Below are 24,747 nucleotides of genomic sequence, written 5' to 3'. Positions count from 1 at the left end.
TCTAGTAAATGTTGTGGCAATTCATCCGCTGTCAAGACATTTGACTCAAACCGAAGCTGCCAACCTCAAGCTTACCAAAGTTATGGGCCCATGAATGGCAACAAGTTCCATAATAATCCATTTAAATGTTGCTGAGATATTCAATCATGAACCAAAGTGGAGGAAAACTGACCCACCAACTGAAATTGCTGTCCCTTGAGCTATGTTGCTTGCATGGCTAAAAAAAGTAAATGAAAAAAATCGATGGAAAAAAATCCATAGTCTAGGATTTAAAAAGTATACTTTGCAGTGGCGGGCCGTGCATTTTATACCTGGGCCTGCACTCGTCAAAATGAAGCTCAACACCTACAAACACACTATGAGTGCAGATACATGAATACCCGCATGGCGGGATGCGGCGGCATTAACGAACAATGAGTCAAAATCAATTCAGCTAAAACACGCATTCCGCCACACACTCAAGAGCACGGGCCATTCAAATATTATTCATATCAGAGGGAACAATATTACCCATATCATGAAAACGACACGATAGACAAATTAACTGAGTACCACTCCCTCCAGGAAATACACGACTCCATAGTTCTTGTTACTGACGGATTTATTCGTCTGTCAACACCGAGAGGGAAAATGAGTCCACATGAAAACACATGAACCTTCAAAGTAGATCACTTAAAAACTTAAACTTAACTTTAACACTTTAACTTTAACACTTTGCACGGAGTATATAGACCGCTGCCGCTTCACACATCTTCTTGTTGCTGTGCACCGGCTAAATGTGTCCCCCGCAACATAGGACGTAACAATAGTTCTTATCACATATAAAACCAAACAAAAATCCATATTCATAGAAACAAGTTGTACAAATAATAATATATAATATAAACAATCATATTAAATAATGACACAAATAATATTTATGGCAGTTAATAAAGCTACTGCAGTTCACTTACCAGAGCTGCTATTCACTATTTAAAGACAAAGTCCATCCTCCTTTCTTTGGTAACAAAGAGTTTAATCTCACGGTTGTTCAGTACATCCGTGTGTTTTAGTTCCAGTAAGAAGTCCTTCTCCATTCATGGACGCCAGTGAAGACAGTCAAGCCTCCCCAGTTGTATTTCTTGAATACGTTTTAATGCATTTGAGGCTGAAAATGTCCGCTCAGCAGAGGCAGCAGATATTGGGATTGTCACCGCCCAACATGTCAGGCTAGCCCACTGACCAATCACGTACTTGTAGGCCAGCTAGCAGGCTCTGACATGTCAAAGAATACGCCCAACATGTCAAACTAAAGATCTGATTGGTTGAACACTATGACAATCAACAATATCGTCCCCATTCACTTAAACTGCACATGGATTCACTTGTGAGTCTGCAGGCCTCTGCCTCTGTTCTTACCTAGAGACACAGAGGTGAAATCTGATTGGATAAAAGCTCTACTTAAAACAAGCTGCACTGGAAGCAGAGCAACTGAGGAAGACAGGAGCTGTGCAATGAGAAAATAATGGGAACAATATTTTTATAAATTATAATACATGTAGTGTATTTAAGAAAAATTATTAAATTATAAAATAGCTATAACTTTGTGATTCTGTTTAGGCCAGCAGAGAAGGCCTTGAAGGCCCTGACGGCCCACCACTGATACTTTCCAATGAAATTTCATTTGTGATCATGATTTCTGATTCAGTAATCCAAATGCTTGTGGTGCAGGTGGTGCTAGTGCACATAGAGCCTGTTCCAGACCAACCACCTAAAGAGGTTCCTGGTTCCAGTCGGTGTCTTGTGATCAAAGAAACAGAAGTGGTCCATATAACACGGCAACAGCTTCACTTTGTAGACCAGGAGTCTCCAGACAGTGAGCTTACATATACGGTTACTACTCCGCCTTTGTACACTGGTCCTCACAGGTTAGTATGTCCTCACCTTCAGAGAACACAGTGGACACCAGGGGGAAAACATTCCGTCTGAATTTTGTGCTGTTGTCTTCATGAGCAGCAGTCCAGATGCTGGGAGGTTGTTCTTAGTCGACAGCATACCCAAATTCACCAAAGACTCTAATGTACCGGTGCTGAGGCTCTTCACACAGGTGACTCTTTTCATTTTTTATTCAGGAAAGTATTATAGCTACATGCATCGAGACTAGCTAAAAAAAAGATATCCATTTTTTCATTTTATGTTTTTTTCTAGCATGCCGTGAACTTCATGAAAGTAGCCTACATGCCTCCAGTCATGGACATCGGCCCTTACCCCCAGTATATCCAATTTGTTCTCTCTGTAACCAACCTCCTGGGCAAAACGGTCACTGGGATCTGCTTTAACATCACTGTGGTGCCAGTGGACAACCAGCCTCCACAGGTGAAAATGAAAGTTTTATCGTAATGCATTTTAATGTATTGTTACCTAATTAATTGCATGTGGATGTGTTTGTATATACATATATATATATATATAAAGTGTGGGTATGTTCTGTTTCAGGTTATTACCAACCCTCCGACTGTAGATGAAGGCGGGCAGTGCTGGCTCGGCCCTGAACACTTGCTGCTGTCAGACGTGGACTCCGTAGAAGAAGCCCTGCAGGTGGTGCTTCAGAGGGAACCGCAGCATGGAGCTCTGCAGCTCGATGGCCTCGCGCTGAAACCGGGCCAGGCTTTCACTGTGCAGGACCTGAAAAGCCTTAAAGTTAGGTCAGACATCCTGCTTCAGTTGTTTCATGTGGGCATAGAATTTAATATTCTCCTCTGACACTGCGTCAAGAAAAACTGATCACTTAGAGGCCGTTGAATTGCGTTATATTGTACAGTAAACTGTTCCATCAGTATACATCTGGGGATTGTTGTAGGGGTTTTAGTTCAAAGCTGCAAGAAGTGATATCTGACCAGTAGAGGGCAGAACAAACAGAGCCTTTATATCCATCAAGTTATATTTTTTCACAGGAGTTGGTGGAGACCAAAACAGAGCTAAAAGAAAAGTGAATATTGGACTTATATTTTTCAGATTGACAGAACCAGGACTCCATAAATGCTAATGTTGCTCTGTGTCTGCTAAATAGGCAACTGCTTGTCAAAACGTTAGCCATATCAACTTAATACGGTCATGTTCTGTCAAACTTAGCTTGTTGTGGAGTTCTGCTCCAAAATGGCCCCCCCAAAAAAAGGTTAGTGCTGCTTAAAACTGAATTCACTAATCAATGAAATAATGTATCAAAACATTGATATCTAAAAGCACAAGTTGTGTGCTTTTAGAATAGCTTTTTATATACCAAAAGAAAAAAAGACCCAAAGCACCATTACTAAGACAAGCAGTGTTCACAGAACATATTGATGTAAACTCAGTTCCTAGATTAAGAATATAACCAGCTCATAATCAGTATCAGTTTATTGCTGTGTGTTCTTAAGAACACTGTGTGAGCCAATAGATAAACATGATTTTTGCAAATCCTGATACATGCCAAGTGTCACCAACTGTTATTTGAATTAAAATAGAATGGACAGTTACTCCAATTACCCAAGCTGATTACAACATTTACATTTATTTATTTGTATCCTCAGACTTTAATTCACATTACAAACGTTGTGTTTATTTCATCACTCATCAAATCCTAATTTTATCTGTCATTTGTCAAATCAGGTACAAACATGACAGCTCAGAAACTGTAGAGGACCACATTGAATTCACAGCAACAGATGGCTCCAATTCAGTCCGTTTTTTCCTGCAAGTGAAGGTAATAGAAATGGATTTACATTGTTGGTCTTCTAAAAATAGAAACGTTAAATGTTTAACTCGCAGTGACTTGCATGTCATCTCCAGGTGTGGCCCATCAATGACGAGGTCCCAGTGTTGGTCGCTGGTTTGAAACCGGTTCTCAGCTGTGCAGAGGGGCAGGAAATGGTCATCACAGCTGAGTACATCTACGCTACTGACGCAGACAGTGACAACAGCAGCCTGGCCTTCCTGATCGCCCGGCAGCCCTATCATGGCGTGGTTCTCCGGAACTCCGTCGTGGTTGATCGCTTCATCCAGGCAGACATCACTGCGAGGATCATCACCTACAAACACACAGGTGGGCAGCGCGGAGTGGGCTTAAGGCTAAAGTGTTTACTACTACTCTATCATTATCGTTTACATTTTGTGAGCTCCCTTCTTATAAATTGTCAACTCTCAGTAGCCGCAGTACAACAATATCTGTACTTTACATCTGTTTCCACATTCAAGGAGCGATATTGAAACCCAAGATTGCCCTATCTTTATTTGCACATTATTTATCCATCTTTATATAATGGAGTGCATTTTCATGATGTATCTTTGATAAAAAATAATAATAAAAAATGTTGAACTGCTGATTTCTTGTTTAAGCTCCTGGTGACCCTTGCCTTATGCTGAATTGGCACTTATTGATATATTGGCCTATATAGTTGCTCCATTCTCTTCATTATCATTCTACCTAATGACTGAGCTCATTCTCAGAGCTGTACATATTTCTTTTTACAAAGCACCAGATTATGTAACACATACAGTAAATATCTTGGAGCGATAAACAAGTGAATAACAACCCAGTAGGGACTGTCTCTAAACATACTTCTTATGCTTGTGGTTTTAGGACTGGAGATTGGACTCACTCCTCGCCATGACACCATCACTTTTGTCATATCTGACGGAGGAACAGAAAACTCTGCTTTATGCTGTGGTGAAGAAAATCTCACCAAGTTCAGACTCAGTCTGCCTGTGTATGACCTCCAGATCACAGTGTTTCCAGTCGACAGCCAACCACCTTCTCTAACAACAGGTGGGGCATTTTGAACTCAAATTATGTCCAGAGAACCAGCTCCGAGTGACAGTGCTTCATTGACATTTCCACTCTTTTACACCGTAGGCTAAATCTACACCTCCATTATTCTAATCTGTCTTTTCCATGAGAAATATTATCATGTCATTGCAGTAGAAACACAGATGTAATTACCATGTAATTGCTGTTTATTATTGCCACAAGAGAGGCTTATTAGCACAAAGGCTTTTAAAAATTGATATCTGTTGATATCTGTGACAAAATAAATTGAAGCAACATATGTGACACATACAGTATAAAACTGTTCAATGTATTTCTTTTGTTTTGTTCAAAATAAATATTTACTTACATTCTAGTTTTGCAGTACGAGGATACAAAAAACCTGAAGGAACAGCTAGCTTTTTCTATCCACAAAAACCTGTATGCACACTTAGCATTCAGCTAGCAGCTACATTTTATTTGATTTTTTTACGGGATTTTTAAAAGGACTGTGAGAATTGGACTTAAACTTAACAGGTGGACACAAACATGACTCTAACAAATGAATGCTAATGTTGCACTGTGTTTGTAAAAGGTTTAAATAAGCACGTGTTTGCTGAAGCGAACTTGTTAGCTTGTTAACTTAATAATGCTGGTGGCTTACAATTGTTTTTCTGTATCAACAGTGGATTGAATGACTAGTTTGTGAAAGTTGTCAGGGAGGTTTTTTTAGCCTCTTCTAGCTTCATGTATAATATTTCTCAGACGCTGGTGAAGACAAAGCTAAAAGAAGAGTTTATATCAGACTTTAATTCAGCAGGCAACGCTTTGTTAACTTGTTAGCCAGCCTAGTTTATTCTTCTCAATGCACAAAATGGAGGACCCCTTAAAAGGATAAGGCTCATATGAAACTTCACTGATGTTTTGTGTCAATTGAGAGATTTAAAAACAAACACCACAAAAAATATATATATTTAAAGACCAAAGCAAGTAAAGCACACTTCTAGAAATCACCAGAATAAAACCTGATGAATAGAAAAGAGGTTAAAATAGTTTAATTTGGCCCATGACCAGAATAAATGCTGTGGTTATGTGGCTAATCATTTTGTCAGTTAAAGAGGTTTTTAAAGCATGATGTTTAAGGATGATTTGTGCTTTTTTTATGTTTGTAGGAGACATTTTTACGGTGGATGAAGGTGGTTCTGCCCCGATAACTGCATCTCATTTGAAGGCCTTTGACGTGGACACTGTTCTGGACAAACTGGTGGTCAGTCTCATTTCTTCGCCTCAGTTTGGCTACATAGAAAATGTCCTGCCCAGTCCTGGCTTTGAGAAAAGCAACACGGGCATAAGCATAGGTAAGCATTATGATATATATATATACACTGTGTGTGTGTGTGTATATATATATATATGTATATGTATATGTATATGTATATATATATATATGTATATGTATATGTATATGTATATATATATATATATATATGTATATGTATATGTATATGTATATATATATATATATATATATATATATATATATATATATATATATTTATATATATATATATTTATATATATATATATATATATATATATATATTTATATATATATATATTTATATATATTTATATTATCATCAGAAAGGAGAAACAAAAGAATATTTCATGTGTTTTTCTGTCCAACCTCCCTTTCCACAGCTTCCTTTTCATACAAAGACATTATTGACGGGCATGTGAACTACGTACAGTCCAGACACCAGAGGATGGAGCCCACAGCTGACCAGTTCGTGCTCTGTGTATCAGACGGCAAACACAGCTCTGCCCATGTCCCCTTCTACATTCTCATTAACCCGACCAATGACGAGATCCCACAGTTTGTGGCTCGGAACATCACAGTAAGTTTTTGTGGTCTGTCTCACTACTGATCAGATTTTGTTGATATTCATTGATGTCCTTCTGTGATGAGGTGCGAGAAGGAGAAATGAAGCAGCTGGACTCATCAGTTTTACAAGCGGTGGATCTGGATGTCCCCAAGGACAGCCTGCTCTTCAGTGTGGTCAGAGCCCCGCAGCACGGCAGCATCGTCACTCACGGCAGTGAAAAGTCAGCCTACAAGAGACAACAGGCCAGTCCTCAGTCCCCTGTGGTGGACTTCACAATGACGGATCTTTCAAATGGTACTTCTTACAAGACAGTGCTAAAGCTTGTTTCACACTTTCAAATTCAGGTCACTGATTATTAATCTGCTCTGGGTTACAGTTAGTCTCAGTGTAGCTGTGGTCTAAGTCTCTGGTTTAAGTCATCTCAGTGCTCATGCTGCATTCATGTACTATGGGAAAGATGGTATTTGAGTTTCCCATTGGAAACTACAACTCTCCTCATCTGTCAAATATTAAAGGGAAATTCTGTATTTATTCAGCTGTGTCTTAGCTGCTCAGTCTTGTTAGTTTGACAATCATTTATAACGGTCAAACTAACAAAACGTCAGTTATGATACAGTCTTACTTTAAAACCACAACATCTGGGGACACAGCACCTCTGTTAGACTCAAGAACACTATAAAATTATGTTAAGAGAGATGCAACTCAGTAACAAGCAAGTAGCAAGTCCAAACACAAGATAACTAACTAGACCACCCTGCCATTCCATAGCTATGCACAAAACAACTTCTACCTTTAGACTCGTCCTCACCTTGAGGCAGGGTCTCTGTCATGCTATATTCAAATGAAGGACTAACAGCATGTGTATTACACTGGGTTTTCCAGCAATGTTTAGATGTTTCACTTGCTCCCTGACATCCTTATTTTATTTTAATCAGCAGAAAAAGCTGACTTGTGGTAAATTGTGATGAATTCCAATTTCTACAAGTTCCAGGATTCTGATGTCACCAACAAGAAAATACTGACATATGCCTTTCATTTGAATAATCAGTTTTTATCCCATCAACTATTGTCTACGCCCAGCGCTTTGAGGGGGGATGAGGGCAGATAAGAGTTGTTGATAGGACGGTTAGCTATAAGGCTGAATGGAACAAACCAGGTCTGTCCCTTCTGTTGAAAAGGAACATATCGCCTGCTATAATGGCAGGAAATAAAACTGAGCACCACACCTTTGTAGAATAATTTAAATGAGTTGAAAAAGTCAAATAAATCTAAATGATTATTTGCATTTAGGTATGGATCTGATGTACATGCACGATGACTCAGAGAATAAGGAGGACAGTTTCACCATTCAGTTGACTGATGGCAGGCATCAACTCCAAAGACAAGTCATGGTTAAGGTACTGCCAGTCAACGACGAAGAGCCTCGCGTCATCAGGTAACATCTTTAATACAGTTCCTGCTTAAAGTGAGTCCTCACATCATTGTGTGAAAGTAGCTGGACCTTGTCTCAATCCACTGTCCCTCAGGAACAATGGACTGGAGGTGGAGGTGGGAGAAGCCAGGCTTATCTCCAGCATTGCACTGTTGGCACAGGATGGTGACACTCCTTCTTCACAGGTCATGTACATATTTGATAGTGTTCCCACCCAAGGACTACTTCAGTTTAAGGTAGGTGTACTGCCATCAAATGTTAAAGAGAAACACTAGAGGTTGTGATATTATGTCCCCAGTTTAACTGTGTTAAAGGGCCAGTGTGTAGGATTTAGGGAATATTAGTGGGGCGACTGTTGCTCAGTGGTAGAGCAGGGTCCTCCTTCAATCAGAGGATCGGCGGTTCGATCTCCCGCTCCACTACTCCATGTCGATGGCAAGACACTTAACCCCAAATTGCTCATACACATTGGTGTATGAATGGGTATGAATGGTTAGTTAGTGTCCTGATGAGCAGGTGGCACCTTGCATGGTAGCCCCTGCCATCAGTGAATGGGTGTGAATCAGTAAATGATGATATGTAGTATTAAAGCATTTTGAGTGGTCGGAAGACTAAAAAAAGCGCTATACAAGTACAGTCCATTTATCATTTATTAGAAAAAATGTTATGTAGTATTCGTAACTATGTTTTCGTTAGTGTATAATCATCTGAAGTATTTTTTTTTTTTCCCGCTAGCTTGGAATAACCCCTTAATTCAGTGGGGCTTTGTAGCACTGCGGGACTATTCTTCTTATTCTCCATCTTCTGTACAAAAGTTTGACGCACTTCTCATCCTGGAGCGTTGCCAACACCTGCGCAAAAAATACATACATAGGTGTGCTATGACTTTTCTCAGAGATTCGCCCAGCGGTTTTCCCGAAATTGTGAAAAACGGAGCAAAATTTCTCCATTGACTTGAATGGGGTTTCGGCTTGAAGAGAGCAAATAAAATGCTTAACTTTGGGTCCATATTGACTAGCCATACTTTAACGTAGAAAATTATTAAAAGTTTAAAATGTAGACAAAACGCTGGACTTTATTTTATTGAGCCTCATGGGCATTTTGATAGCTAGCACAGTTTTCATCACAGATTAAGTTTCAGGAAAATCTTGGGCCAGTTTCAGATTTACAGTGGGTACGGAAAGTATTCAGACCCCTTTCAATTTTTCACTCTTTGTTTCATTGCAGCCATTTGTTAAAATCAAAAAAGTTCATTTTATTTCTCATTAATGTACACCATCTTGACAGAAAAAAACAGAAATGTAGAAATTTTTGCAAATTTATTAAAAAAGAAAAACTGAAATATCACATGGTCATAAGTATTCAGACCCTTTGCTGTGACACTCATATTTAACTCGCATGCTGTCCATTTCTTCTGATCCTCCTTGAGATGGTTCTACTCCTTCATTGGAGTCCAGCTGTGTTTAATTAAACTGATTGGACTTGATTAGGAAAGGCACACACACCTGTCTATATAAGACCTTACAGCTCACAGTGCATGTCAGAGCAAATGAGAATCATGAGGTCGAAGGAACTGCCCAAGAGCTCAGAGACAGAATTGTGGCAAGGCACAGATCTGGCCAAGGTTTCTGTCAAGATGGGGTGCTGAGTGTACATTAATGAGAAATAAAATGAACTTTTTTGATTTTAGCAAATGGCTGCAATGAAACAAAGAGTGAAAAATTTAAAGGGATCTGAATACTTTCCGTACCCACTGTATAATGAGTGTGTATTGCACGGCTCGTTAAGTGCTAGAGTGATGACATCACGGTCAGAGTGGAGCAGAGCATGAAAAGTATTCCGTGATTTTTCCAAATAAATTGCTTCCAGTCCCACAATTTTTACTCTTTATACACCATTCATGGTCAAAAAGATTGGATAATGTTGTGTTGGTCGCAGTCAAGTGTCTATGGAATCCAACAGACTTACACATTTGGCTCAAAGAGCTGTAGAGCGACATGAACTCCAACCAACTGCTCCATTAGACTCCATGTTAAATCTCACCACTAATTTCTCAAAGAAAGCAGATGGTATTAGTTTTGTATATTGCTCTGTAGCTCTAATTTTTAACACCACAAACATAAAAACCACATTACGTGTACATAGCGCGTTCGGCAGTCTTATCTCTCTCATGGTATCCATATGTTGTTGATTGGACTCATGCTTTTGGTATAAAGGGCAGAGGTTTGACAGGTAGTTTTGTTGAAAATCCCTGTATAGTCTAACACATCTTAAGTGACACACATGCACCCAATCACACAGGTGTTTGATATGAGCTCATTAGTGCAGTTGATGAACACACAGAGACACACACACACACACACACACACACACACGACTTGGAGATATTCAGTCAATTCAGTCACATTATGATTATGTCTCCTCTCCCCCTCTCTCACCCACCCAGTCCCACCCTTTCAAAATAAAAGCCCCAGAGAGTGAATTCTAACTGGAATGCTTGTAATGAAGCCTGTCATTTAATAACCTCTGTGTGTCAAACATTATGATTATGTCTCCTCTCCCCTTCTCTCACCCACTCAGTCCCACCCTAAAATAAAAGCCCCATGCATTAACTGTATCTGAACATGAAGCTCAGAATGAGGTTCATGTTAAGAAATGTTAAGTTCAAGTCTTTCCATCACAAACACAGAAATGTAATTTCCAAAGGTATATATCTCAAATACGCTCCCATCATTACCAAAGGCTTCTCAAACAAAGAAGTGTATCTCAAATACAGAAATGATGGGAGACATTTGTGGACTGTCCATCACGAATACAAGATCCAAGAGTATGAATCTAAAATGCAGAAAAGAGAGAAGCGATATCTCAATTGAACCTCAATGATACTACTGGTAACATTGCCGTGTATATATATTGCGACGTCTTCGGGCAGTAGAAGCCACACTGTCATAAATTCTTGCGAAATTTTCTAGTATCTTTATAGGGTGCAAGTCCATTATGTTGCACCGCCATGTTTCTACAGTACCCCAGAACGAAGAAACAAAACACTGGCTCTAGAGAGAGACTTCCACCTTTTTATGTTACTTGAAGGCCAGTTCTACGATACGCATAGAAAGGGAGGGGTGAGTGCAGAGATATTCAGTTGGTTGCAATCTGCAACCTCACCACTAGATGCAACTAAATCCTACACACTATACGTTTAAGTGAAGGGAATTATAAACAGTAGATGAATGACTATTTGCAATGTGAAAAATGTCACTTGTAAAGTCACAAAGACAGATATTGTTCTCTTGAGTTGGTAGAAACCAATGCTTGACTATTTTCAGTTATAATCAGAAAGGTGTTGAACTGAGGAGTTGGATTGGCCAATCATACTGGGGACATTTATATCATGTTTCTGTCATGTATCCTAAAGGGGTTTTCACTTTTTATCAAATCCAGTCCCAATTACCATTCGTTTGAGATATGCTGCTTAACAGTAGCTGCCACTGTAAACACTGCGGTGACACTGATAGATGTTGTGCTCCTGTCTCAGGAAGGTCCGGACTGGAGGACATTGACAGCGGGGAGGAACTGCACCCAGGAGATGGTGGACATGAACCTCCTGCGCTATGTGAACACAGGCCTGCATGGTGCTAAAACACAGGACTTCTTTGTCTTCTACTTGTCGGATGGAAAGAATCAATTGCCCCCACAGCACTTCCACATCTCTGTCAAAGATGTGGAAAAAGGTACAGGAATTCACTCTATAATTCTCCATTAGTCATAGGTTTGGTCCACTTGTGAGGTGCTTGTGACTGCCAGACCACACCGTGTACCCCTGTCCTCTGTCCACTGTTAATTCAAATGGATGGGGTTCCAGTTTTAACGTAGCCTCTAAATGTCTCTTCCACCGTCATTTCCAGGAAACATTGCCATTTTTGTGAAGCCGGTGAACGTCAGTCGTGGAGACCGTGTGGTTCTCACCACGGATGTGCTGTTGGCCACAGATGGCACAGAAATGCCAGAGGAGCTTCTGTATATCATCACTAACCCTCCGGCTCACGGACACGTAGAGTACATCAAGCATCCTGGACTGGCCATCTCCACCTTCAGCCAGATGGACATAGCCGCCAACCTTGTGGCTTATGTGCACAACAACCGAGCAACCACACCCATGGAAAACTTTCAGTGAGTCTAGCAGCCATTTAGATTATGAAATCCCATCATTGTTTTCTCACATAACACAGTTTCGATGTCACAGTTGTTGGGTGTAAGAATTACAAATTTATAGTTCAGAATTGGATCCTATGCTAACTACATGGCACAGTAATAATATAAACCTTATTATGTTATTTCAACATAATGTATTGACATTATTATTCAGTTATACAGTCAAGATGTAAATTAGTCAGGAAAGCCATGCCAAATAAATCTTCCTCCGTCCGTCATCCCTGGCACAATGTTAACACAATAATAGCTTAGCTGAAATAGCATTAGCCTTGAAGCCTTTTCCTTGCCTTAACCTAAACTTGGCCTGCCTTGTGTCATCACTATAATTTGCTCAATCTTGTTCCCTGCTCTGTTTGACTGTGAGCTGGTAGACTCTCAGATTGTGCTCGTCCTAGTTGCGCTGGCCAATTTACGTCAACAATACTGCAAGAAACCCCTAACAGTTTGTGGAACCTGGATTTAGTACCTCCTCCTGTAATGATGAAATTTAGTTCCAAGAACTGTTCTTGGGGCTGACCATAGAAGAATGGAAACAAAAGCAGAAAAACTGGCAAAAGACCCTTTTACAGTTTGTTAAATGTGATGACGTACGTGAGTGTGCGCACACAGTTTGTCATTGGAAGTACGGCAGAGAGCAGTAGCTTGTCAGCTATGACAGGACATTAACCAACAAAGATTGCAAAACCTTCAGAATTCAAAAAGAGTTATAAGACGTTGAAACAAGGAAGATGTTTTTAGAAAAGATGAATTATTATTTTTGAATTGTCATTTTAATAAAGCAAGTATTAGCAATAGTTTGTGAGCAAGCATACTGTGTTAACATACCTAAAGCCTGGTGCAGTTACATAACGTTTTCCAGGTCAAACTTGAAAGATTTGAGAGCTAATAGCTCAAATTGTCATCATCACAAGTTTTCTAGTTCAAGAGGTAAAAAAAAAAAAAAAGATCTGCTTGGCTTGTGGGTGGAGCTCCATCTATTCATCCAGAATAATCTTGTGATCAGTACACCTGCTCTGAGATCAGTTGTGATCAAGTTGTGTGGTCGTGCACACTCACATCAACATGACAAAAGAGCAGCACATTGGTTTTGAGATACTAACTGTCTCGTAAAGAATATTTCATACCTGATTCACAGTTGATTTCTTATAGTGATCACATTTGTTCAGAAGCCTAACATCAAGTCTGTATATTTTGCCAGGTTTGTTGTGAGTAATGGTAAAACCAGCCGAAATGGAAGCTTTGAGATCACAGTGGAAATGGTGGACCGCATTCTGCCGTCTCTGTCTTCCAACAAAGGCCTCTTTGTTCCACAAGGCGCCTTCATGATCATGGGTCCTGACTGCCTGGTCATGTCTGACCCCGACACTCCACCCAGCGCCCTGACCTTTGTCCTTCTCCAGCCTCCACAGTATGGCAGACTGCTTTTAGGAGGTACCACACTAACTGCTGGCTCTAACTTCACCCAGAGAGACATAGAGGAGCTTGAGGTAGCTTACAAACATGACGGGGGGCCGTCACAGATCGACCGATTTGCCTTTACTGCCTCTGACAGCACCAAACGGGGTTTCCTGCTGGACGGCCAGCTACAAACGGAACCTGTGTTCTTCACTATTCAGGTAGGAGATAACGGGGGTCTTGTTCTCCAGCAACCTCAGCTGGTCAAAGGATGAGTTATGTACTGGGGATCCCAGGTCAGTGAGCCAATGGGAAGAGAGTATGATACCAAGGTGTGATTTCCTTTTGCTGCCTTTTTTCCATAAGAAATGTATTTAACCAGATGTAACAATGCTCATAATGGTTTTCTGCACAGCAGCCAATATGGTCACAAGCTACAATGCTAAATGTAGCACAAGTAAAAAGTCATAAAGTTAGCAAATTGCCGTTGATGTCATCTATACAACAATATTAATGTGGAGCTTGCTAACATTAGCTAACTACTGGTCATATCGGAAAGAAATACCAAATAAGCTGAATAGCTACACTAGTTGACGTGTGGCTGATGTTAGCATGTTGAACAAGGTAACATGAAATGTATGTCTAGGGCCATAAAGTAATGTGTAACAAATGAACACTGAAAACTTCTCCTGTATTGTCAATGGCAACGTTTGATTTTAGTGAATTTTCTTCATGAAGTATTAGTAAGCAGCAGCAATTTATTTCAGTCCTTATCAACAATCTTTCAAAAGGTGGCTCAGTCCTTCAATCCTTCAATTAAAACATCAGCTGTTCGATCCAATAGTCCATGTCCATGTGTCCTTGGGCAAGCCACTTAACCCCAAATTGTTCCTGTTGGCTGTGCCTACGGTGTATGAATGGGTAGTAAGTCCTGATGGGAAGATGGCACTTTGCATGGTAGCCCTGTCATCACTGTATGAATGTGTGTGAATGGGTGAATGATGACATGTAGTGTTAAAGCTTCGAGTGGTCGGAAGACTAGAAAAGGTCTATATGAGTACAGACCATTTACCATTTACATCAAAATAAATAAATAAAACAATAAGGGAAAACAAAAATAGGCAACCCTTTCACTCCTAGGTTTAGGTTGTACAAAAAAAGAAACTAAACAAACAAATAATATTCACCTCAGTTTTATATTTTACCATCATATTAAGAAATGTATTTCTTGTTAGAACCATTCACAACCAAGTTCAAGTTAACCCCTTTGACAGATGCATCTATTCGTTATATTTGTCCTTACTCTTGTTTTTTAATGCCTTAAAAACGAGTAACTACAATACAAAAATAACGATTAACATTTTTTAAATCTCTTTCCCATTCAACATGAGAGCGTACCGTTACTTGAATGACAAACACAGTGTGACCATATGCAAAATGGTAATCTCATATATTTGCCCAATTTGGCATTCCAATTTCCATGTTGCATTTTTACATTTAACTATAGAATGTTTTTACACTAAAACTACAGAACTGTTACCTTCTAAATCTGATCGAAAAGGAGTTAAAACACTATTAAACTCAACTTTATACTTTATAGTAGCAAAGAAACTTCTTGAAAAATAAAACTTGATCAAAAGATGTGATGTTCTGTGTGTGGCTGTCACCATATGCTCCATTGATGCTCTGGTATATCAGTGTGCTATGAATCAGTTTGCTATGAAAAAATAGTAACATCTGTGTTTATCATATGGGCTATGTCACGCCAAGTCCAAAGTACTTTTCAATGATGTTCATGTTAATCAATGTTAATCAATCTCTACTTCATTAACAAACCATATATGTTTTTCAGATCAAGCTTCTGGATAAATTGTGTCCTGAGATTGTCAAGCTGCTTCCTCTTTGGAAAGCAGAGCCTCTTGACGACGGACGACACGGGATCTTTGTGTCATCTCGAGAGCTGAAGGCCCAAGACAGTGATAGCAGAGAAGAGGAGCTGATATTCTGCATTGTTCGACAGCCCTACTTTGGTTACCTAGAAAACATGACCACAGGTTGAGAAATACCTTTTATTTCCATCTGAATCACAGCTTAGCTTAGAATGTAAAAAAAAAGCTTGTGTTTGTTCTTGCAGGTGGTTTTGTACCACAGCACTTTTCTCAGATGGAGCTGAACAAGAGAACTATCGCCTACATCATCAGCCCAGACAAGGAGTCTCTCTCAGACAGCCTGGAGTTCACGGTGTCTGACCCTTTAGGGAACACGGGGCCCCCTCACATGTAAGAAAAACATTGTAACACTGATTTCTATGACATCTTTGAAATCACAGTTTAGTCTTCACCGTTCTTGACCGTGCCTTTGCAGACTTAAGTTCAGCTGGTCCAGTGTGGAGCTATCTCAGCCCGAGTACTCTGTGTGTGAGGAGCAGGGAACCGTCTCGCTGGACATCATCCGGAGAGGAAACCTGGCAGAGTCTTCATACATCACTGTCAAGGTCTGCAAGCCAGTTATTAAAACTGCTCTTTACTCACTTTATACGTACATTGAACTCATCGGTCACCTGATGCTTGGCCTTTCTCTTACAGATTTTCAGACCTGTTTCTGTGTCATGTTTCTTTATCATAGATGGAGGAGGTGACTGCAACAGCTGGAAAAGACTTCCTTATAAGCCCTTCTTCCCTCATTCAGTTTGATCCAGGTACAGTATGTCCTCATTGATGTAGAAAGCTTACGTTATGCTTTTTAATTTCACAGATTTTACAAATAATGTCTGGTCTTGGTTAGTACTACTCAGCCTGTAGAAGCCTTCTGGGGCTTTAGAGCAGCTTTGTCAAGTCTGAGATGATTACTGATGATGTCATCAGGGGAATTTTAGGCTTGAAGACTTTTTAGTTCCATTGTTGGAAGTGTAGGATCCAGTGTTTTGGGTGCTTGACCAAATATCATGTATGGAGTTTACTCAGTTTATCTAGGCCAGCTTGGAAGCTAGCACAGATAAATAAGTTCCTCCACATTCAGCCAATGGGATTTTTCCATTGGATTTTGGATTATTGCAGAGTATATACTCTGTGGCAAACAAACGTTTAAGATACTTACACGTATTGTTAAGAAGATAATCAGTGTGTTGAGCGTGTCGTCCTATAACCAGAAGGTAGGTGGTTTGATACTGGCGTTGTCTTTGAGCAAAACAAACAAACCCTAAGCCTGAGCTCCACGGGCTCTTCACAGCAGCCAACTCCTCATAAAATGTTTATGATGCATTACATGCAGAGGTCACATTTCATGTATGTATATGACCATTGTAAATGATTAAAGTCTAAGACAGGAAAAAGTCCCCAAAGTGAAGAATGGGCCATTTACTGATGCATTTTATATCATAGAATAAAGTGTTTTAATCTCTTAAGCTTGTGGTAACCACATACCTTATTTCAGGCATCTAATCAAAAACCCATTCAAACATCCCTTTGACTTTGAGACGAGGGAATCAGAAGTGCAAAAATGCTGTATCATTCTGTGTTTTAGGACTCATTCCTACAGCACTCTTTATTGACTGATACATGATACCATATATAGATCAATCTGTGAAACCACCCATCACAAGGTATATTTTAATTGGCAATAGTGGATGTTTACCAATGAAGACAACAACTCCCATGAACCCACACTACTTCACGACATCATCAAAGTCCGTCTTTTGTTGTTGTTTTGATTAAGAGACCCCAAGCTGCAGATATACAGTGTGTTTATTGTTCACAAGAACTAAAACAACCATAATCAATTTCAGTTATTTAACATTTGCTGTGAAATAAAAGGTACAAAACAGACAAAGCCACAATACATGAGACCTGCACCAGCTCTTGTAAAAGGTTGTGATGGTCTCTGCTTTGTAGGAGTGTCAAAGAGGAACTGGCAAACCAAGATCATTCAGGATCACCTTGAGGAGACTGCAGAGATGTTTGAAGTGCTGCTGGTGTCCCCTGAAGGCACAGTAATCGGCAGCATCAAGAAGGCTCAGGTCACCATCAGGGACTCGGGAAGCGGTAAAAATAAACATCTTATAAGATACTGCAAGGTTGCATCTCTTCACATTATTCATTTTTTATAATCCATAGCAACTGGCCAAATATATACAGTATATATATATATATTTTACACTGATTATAAATCGACTATATGAAGTGTCCTTTATAAAGTATTTTTGAAATAAGATGGCGCCCGTCATTCTGATTAAAAACTAATAAGACTGTTAAAACTTAAGACACCACAGGACAGTCCAGGCTGAACCACGATCAGGAGGCTCCTGTTCTTGTAGGAAAAGAGGTTCGGTCAGACATGTACCCCCAACATGGATCCATTCAGCTAGAGAAGTTGCCTCTCGGCACAGAATCAGTGATCTGGACCCGTGGAGACAGCATCTCCAGGCCTGGAGCTCATGTCCCAAAAAAACAACTTAAAGTTATGGGCAACCCAAAGTCTGTAAGTACCTGTTCTTGCTGACCTCTTCCTTCTCATCATGACTTTGTTGCAGCTTAAAAGTCTATAAACTGTTACTGCTTTGTCTTTCAGATTGCACCTTCATCCGTTTTTCACAACGGGACAGACATCATTTACACGGTAAGCAGCAGCTGGTACTAACTGACTGAACCGTAAAGTCAGAAGAGTCTTCATTTGTGTTGTCTTTTTAATTCTAGTATCATGGTATCATGCAAATACAAGTAGAGGATGACACCTCCCCATCGAGGAAGGGCAGAAAGGCAAACGTCCGTGTGGTTAGCAGGGGAGCACAACAGCAGGTGCCAGCTGTGCTTACTGAGTCAAAGTCAGAGCCTCACAGAAAGATCTTAAAACCACAAGAAACGGCACTGGCTAAAGGACATGTGAGTACAAATGTTACTGGTCCTTTTCTGTTTCTTGGAAAATGTGTGTAGTGTTGAGTCAGCAAAGAGTAACTCTCTTTTGCCAGGATCTTTAGCTTTGTGACCAGGGCCACATAGAGTTGCTTGATAATCAAACTAATATCCATTTTGTGTCACTTCATCTCTTTACCTTGCTAACTCTGGCATACTCCGGTTCTGAATAGTGAAACCAATGCAAAGATGCCTTAAACTTGCTTCCTTTCTACTGGCCATGAGGGGGCGACTCCTCTTATTGTAAATATAAGTCTGGTTGTATAGAAGTCTATGAGAAAATGACTCTACTTCTCTCTTGATTTATTACCTCAGTAAACATTGTAAACATGAGTTTATGGTCTCAATCTCTAGTTTCAAGTCTTCTTCAACACAGCATGATGTTCATTTAGTACATTATGGTCCATTTAGAGTCAAACAGACCATAAAGCAGGGGATGCTTTAGGGCGGGACTACCTGCTTGTAACAAACTTTCTATCTCATATTTACACAGTTCTAGGGTATATCATTGTGGGAAAATGCATTGCATTTCAGTTAAAGCAACACTGAATTAATTTTCCTGTGACTTTGTATGGCCCGTAGGCTCAAGCTGATAACACCATACCAAAGCCCTGTGTGCCAGAACTGATGGGACTCCTGCATTTCAACCAGACCACCAATCAGCTCTTTCACTGCAATGGTGTCTCCTGGAAACCCTGGGTACCAACTGATCAGGTATTCAAGTTGACCTACTTGTAATTAGCATGCACTAGCTTCTTTGCATCTCTGGGAGAAAGATGTCTGACCTTCGCAATATTTTTCAAATAAGCATATAATGCTGTTTTACTTATCGTCGCTGTCTGGCGGAAACCTTATGTCTCCATACTTTTATCTTTTTTTCTGCGATTCAATGATGTTGGTCACCCTTTACGTATTTCTGTGAGTTTTACAATTATTCCACCGATGAAAAGTATTCAATATATCTTGTGGTTAAATTTGTAACTCCATTGGATCCTCAAAATAAACTGTGTCGTCAAATTGGGTTAAATTATTTGAAAATCACAGGCCTTTTTAAAAATAATTTCCAGAAAAGTAACGGTTTTGGACATAGAAGGTTTTTGCCAAACAGTGATGCTTTGTTCCTTATATCCTTATATACAGATGACATTTCTGGCTTGAGCTGTAATTTGCTGAGATCGCAAAGTAAATTGCTGAGAAAGTTTCTTTATTTGCCATTGTAGACCAATTACTATGATATGAAGCCAATGATTATATTATGGTGTTTTGTCTTGATTTCAGTTGGAGAAAAAATCCTTTCTGACATACTTAAATGAATGTCAGAAATGTAGTTTTAAGGGTCTCAGATCATCCGGACTGACAGTATATATAGAATTGGGTGTCGTCTGCATAGTGATGAAAGGACAATAGTGTCCTTTTGAATGATGCCTGTAAATGTTAACATATAATGAGTGAAAGGTAGTAGATCTAGGATAGAACCTTGAGTATCTCCATATGGAATGTTTGTAGACGCTACTTTATTCTTTTTCCTTGACAAAACGTTGATTGACCTCTGAAATAAGTACTTAAAAACAATTATCAAATCATTGACATTCACCTGCAAATGTCTGCCTCTTTCTGAATCACAGATGGTGAGTGCTCAGATGTGTCCTCAGGGCTGGACCTTTCATGGTGGCCACTGTTACTCCCTTAGCACTGAGCACAAAGTCACATGGAGCACAGCTAACAGGGCCTGCAGAGAGAGGTACAATTTAACACGGAGCTTGTACACATTCTTTGTGTCAAAAGATAAACACACAGACAAATTGAGGCACAAAGCATGCTACTGATTAGTTGTCTGTCATGCATTAAAACTATATAATATGAATTATATGCACTATGTCAATTGATTTCAGATACAAAGGCACTCTTGCAAGCGTTCTCTCTAAAGTCGAAATGGACTGGCTGTGGGACTTCAGCAGAAGAAAACCATTTTGGATAGGTGGGTATCTTTGAATCATTTGTTGCAACACCATTCTGTTTTGTTTTTTCATCATTAAATACATTTTTACATGGTAGAGTACAACTTATTCACGCTAATGTATGTATTTTTCTCCTATTGTTGAAGGCCTGAATGACAGGGATGGCCGAGGACACTGGGAATGGGCGAGTGGTGAGCCTGTTAGCTACACTAATTGGAGAAAGACGCCCCCCCGGTCCAAAATGAAGGAAAACAAAAAGTGCGTCCTGGTGTGGAGAAGGGCAAAGTGGCAAATCAGGGACTGCAAGACGAGTAGGGTTCATCGCTTCGTGTGTTCAATAAAAACTTGAGTTCAACAGTGTTTACAGCATCACAGCCATGAGCCACTGTGTTGTTTCAGAAGGAGGAAGGACTGATCCTCGGGACATTTAAACTGCAATACCAGACAACTTTCCAATAAGTATCAAAGGGAACTTTGCTGGAACTGTTTATATCATTTATAACTATTGAAAAATATTGTTTCTAAAAAGTAACCTGCAACACTAAGTGACATTTTTTAAGCTGCATTTATTCTAATTAGCCACTGAAAGTATTTCTTACAGAAGCTCTGAGAGGCAATGAGCAAAAAATCTGGTGATCCATTTTATAATTCTGATCAAAACCTTTTTTCTCTCCTGTGTGTATGATTTAAGAGCAGGTGAAAAAAAATAATGGGTCAGATCAGTCTCATTATTAATGAATGCACATAAAGGGGTATTAACTAATGTATTTTGTGATTTATATATAAATGACTCTCCATAAAAATACTTTTCAATACACAAAAATAGTTCAAATCCACATGTATAAAGTAAGATTCACAAATATATTTCTGACACACACACAAATATTTATTGATTTAGCTAGCATCCCACTGGTTCCAGTACAAAAAGCCAATAGGATATTTCGATTGGATTTGGGATTTTTGCTAAGGGTATAAACGAACCCCACCACTCGCAGGAGCACAAGTCTACACAACAAGGCTGTGAAGGTGGACTAGTTGGCATGATGATGTTTTGTACTCTCATTTAGCCACTTGTTAGCAACCGCCTTTTTAAGACACTTAAAAGCTTCAAAATTCACAAGAGGGGTATCTACTGACGTAATTCATATTGTCGAAGAAAACGTTAAATTATCTTTAGCTTGTGTAAATCACAGATCTTATGTCAGACATCTGACAATAGACCCATTCAAAAAAAACATTGAATTGAGACAAAGGAACCGGAAGTAAAATCATTTCCTGGTTTAAGGACTTATTCCTGCACCATCCAATATCCTTGTGGGGTCATGCTCATGTGATTGGTTGAAAATGGAGGAGGCATCTGATTGGTTACAGAATACTCCCTGTTGAAAATAATGCATTTGTGAATCAAGCAGCATCATCGGAGTCTAAAAAGCCCCACAAACTAATGCAGTGAAGTTCACTCATGACAAGCAAGTAAATGCAAGTTCAAAAGTTTTTGTATTAATGTAACGACAACCAAATATGTTTTTGATAACAATTTAAAATCCTTTTAAATATATATATTCGTGGACTTCTAATACATTTATTTAAAAAGAAATTGTGACTTTTTTTTATATGTAGAATTTGTCAACAATCATATATAATGATAACTGTTGTGTGTGCAACAACAAATATTTTTGTGGAGAGATTTATATATAAATCACAAAATGCATTTGTGAATCCCTCTTTGAGCATTCAATACTATTGAGACTGATCTGACCCCATAAAAGAAGGTTTTGCCATGATCTATCAAAATTCCTAAAATCTGTGAAACAAAGTCACTTTTTTCTATCTGTGAAAAAATTATCCTGGTAAAATCTTTTTCCACTTGTTTGACAGATTAAAAAAAAAAGGAATTTAGAAAGATTCTCCTGGCAATAACTGTTTCAATTATTCTTTCGTCATAAACACAGGACAGAAAACAACTTAGACTTAGGAAATGGACCATCGATTGTTTTTCTCACTTGCCTATCTGGGCTTCCGTAGAATATATGTAAAGCTCAAAAGAGACTTTTAAAAAAGGTATGTAGTGTATTTTACTTATTTCAGACAGAACCATGATACTATTACCAACCGGGTGCCCTGATTCACTGTTGGTTCGTGGTAGAGATAAATTCTTAAATCTGCTTGTTTATATTGTTTATTATTTTCTACAGCTCCTGCAACATTATAAGGCACCCTGTGTCCGAATCTTGTTTTACAGCTTTTATTATTTGATGTGCATTATCATGTGCTTGCATTGTGCATATTTTAAATTCATTTGTGTTTAATCAGATTACTGCAACCTAATTGCTATAGTCTTCCAGCAGAGGAGTACTTCTTGGTTTCCGTGTCTACAGGCAAAATATAATGAAAATGCCATGTGTAAACTGCTACGTGTTCTCGATGGGATGCTGGGGGTGGATGGGAACACACACAATGCACAGACAGCGGTGGTGTTGGTGGGGAGGATGGGGGGGCATTGGGGCCCACCAGCGAATATTTGCCGGGGGAACTCATAAAAAGATAAGCCGGCCATGGACCGAACATCTGCATCCACTTTGTTGAAGTGCTCATTGAGAAGTCTGTTTCAACATATTTCTATGAAGATTAGAACGCTTCATTTCTTCAAAGATCTCTTCAAGCCTCATTATTTCCATTCATAAACATGTTTATTTGTTACTGTAAACGGAAAAAAGCACCAACATTGTTTTCAAAATAAAAAATAAAATCATAGTTGATTTGTGTAAATTAAGCTCTAATGGAATATTTTGTACGATCAGTTCACTTATTTTTTCATTTATAGAATGTGTTGAATTCCATTAAGAAAGGTCTCATTTAATATTTTGTAGAAATGATCTTACAGTATGTCCTAGAAGAATGAAATCAGTATTTGTGTAATCATCTGTGATGTGTCATGTGTGTGTGAACATCTACTCCAAAATGTCCCCCTGTTATAGAGAAAATGTAATTTTTCATTCCAATAATATGCCATTGTCTATGATTAGCAATCTATCTGTCATTGCGTACAGTAAAACTATATATATATATATATATATATATATATATATATATATATACTATATCTTCACTGTTTATAAGCCGTGTTGTTGTGAAGATCTGGACCACAAGGTTCAGCAGCAATGTGATTATCCCCGTCATGTGATCTACAGCCGGGGGTATGAAAGAGGGCCTTTTATATGAGCTGAAAGCATTTCTCAGAGGTTTCCATGGACTGAAAAGATCGACCAGATGCTCTTCAGCTCGGTAAGTCCTGCTAAAACTGTCTATAATGCATCTAGATTCTTATTTAAGGGTTTCACAAAGTAGCAGGACAAACTGAAATATGTGTGCAGTTTACGATCAGTGCCAACATGTTGTTATGGTGTGTATACTACTGTAAATCATAAAACATGTTATTTGCAAAGCCTTTGATAGTAGCATTTAGAACAGCAGTACATTTTGAGAGTGTTTAATGGAATAGAGTACTTTGCTGCCAGGTAACATGTTAAGTGAACTATCAGTACTTACCTCACAGTCATGTGCCGGCATGGGCTATGAAAAGACAATTTAATACCAAAAACATTCCTGCTTTGAATGATATGAACCCTAATATCTCTCTCAGCGACTATACTTACATAATATAATCCATAATATGTTTTAGACTAAAGAGGCTTTCAGGTGACATAACACACCCTGTGGCTGCAGTTTTCAGGTCAACATGTTTTGGCCTCAGTGGCTATTATAAGCTCATTTTACTTCTGTGCTGTTTTAATGAAGCATTTTAGTTTTTTTTGTCTTTATCATTTCTGATATATCTGAGCATTTGTGTGTTAAGACGATGTCACTATGTCAGCCGGCGAACCATAGACCATCACACTAGTGTCTCTAAAAACAATATATGACTTGTATTCTGGTTAAAGTATCCAGGTTATCGTTACATGTGCCAGCTAACAGTTTCATTCAAAATGTCTTTTGTTTATTTTCTAATCTTTGAAATGGTAATTGATTATTAAAAAAAAGAGCGTATTGACTTTCTTTCAGAGAGATGATTGATATCAATCTCATGTCTGTGTGTTAAGTATCATGTCACTGTGTTCTGACGTTGTCGGGGGAGGACCCTGGCGGGTGTTTTAGAGCAAACACCTTTCTTTTTATAGGTTCTTCCACTTTTTCT

General features: G+C 39.0%; 1 protein-coding gene across 1 annotated transcript in view; it reads left to right on the top strand.

The window, feature by feature from the left end:
• The window catches only part of frem1a (Fras1 related extracellular matrix 1a), a 29,815-nt gene extending 8,458 nt beyond the window's left edge, over positions 1 to 21,357 (top strand). Inside the window, exons 10-36 of the mRNA XM_076087203.1 lie at positions 1,711 to 1,907; positions 1,996 to 2,086; positions 2,188 to 2,355; positions 2,476 to 2,684; positions 3,628 to 3,721; positions 3,808 to 4,060; positions 4,598 to 4,783; positions 5,935 to 6,120; positions 6,464 to 6,660; positions 6,732 to 6,942; positions 7,939 to 8,083; positions 8,175 to 8,316; positions 11,616 to 11,811; positions 11,986 to 12,250; positions 13,491 to 13,908; positions 15,540 to 15,741; positions 15,822 to 15,966; positions 16,052 to 16,181; positions 16,313 to 16,385; positions 17,578 to 17,727; positions 17,946 to 18,163; positions 18,254 to 18,301; positions 18,379 to 18,564; positions 19,177 to 19,308; positions 20,220 to 20,335; positions 20,487 to 20,572; positions 20,699 to 21,357. Coding sequence (XP_075943318.1) covers positions 1,711 to 1,907; positions 1,996 to 2,086; positions 2,188 to 2,355; positions 2,476 to 2,684; positions 3,628 to 3,721; positions 3,808 to 4,060; positions 4,598 to 4,783; positions 5,935 to 6,120; positions 6,464 to 6,660; positions 6,732 to 6,942; positions 7,939 to 8,083; positions 8,175 to 8,316; positions 11,616 to 11,811; positions 11,986 to 12,250; positions 13,491 to 13,908; positions 15,540 to 15,741; positions 15,822 to 15,966; positions 16,052 to 16,181; positions 16,313 to 16,385; positions 17,578 to 17,727; positions 17,946 to 18,163; positions 18,254 to 18,301; positions 18,379 to 18,564; positions 19,177 to 19,308; positions 20,220 to 20,335; positions 20,487 to 20,572; positions 20,699 to 20,901 — 4,647 coding nt within the window. The 3' untranslated portion in view covers positions 20,902 to 21,357. The remainder of the gene's footprint in view (positions 1 to 1,710; positions 1,908 to 1,995; positions 2,087 to 2,187; positions 2,356 to 2,475; positions 2,685 to 3,627; positions 3,722 to 3,807; positions 4,061 to 4,597; positions 4,784 to 5,934; positions 6,121 to 6,463; positions 6,661 to 6,731; positions 6,943 to 7,938; positions 8,084 to 8,174; positions 8,317 to 11,615; positions 11,812 to 11,985; positions 12,251 to 13,490; positions 13,909 to 15,539; positions 15,742 to 15,821; positions 15,967 to 16,051; positions 16,182 to 16,312; positions 16,386 to 17,577; positions 17,728 to 17,945; positions 18,164 to 18,253; positions 18,302 to 18,378; positions 18,565 to 19,176; positions 19,309 to 20,219; positions 20,336 to 20,486; positions 20,573 to 20,698) is intronic.
• Positions 21,358 to 24,747: the final 3,390 nt, after the last annotated feature.

Source organism: Anarhichas minor, unplaced genomic scaffold (genome assembly GCF_050575085.1).
Source record: "Anarhichas minor isolate MPS153535 unplaced genomic scaffold, ASM5057508v1 ptg000009l, whole genome shotgun sequence".
In the NCBI taxonomy this organism is placed as follows: Eukaryota; Metazoa; Chordata; class Actinopteri; order Perciformes; family Anarhichadidae; genus Anarhichas; species Anarhichas minor.
The sequence above is the reverse complement of the archived record's forward strand: the minus strand, read 5'-3'. Positions and strand labels throughout refer to the sequence as shown.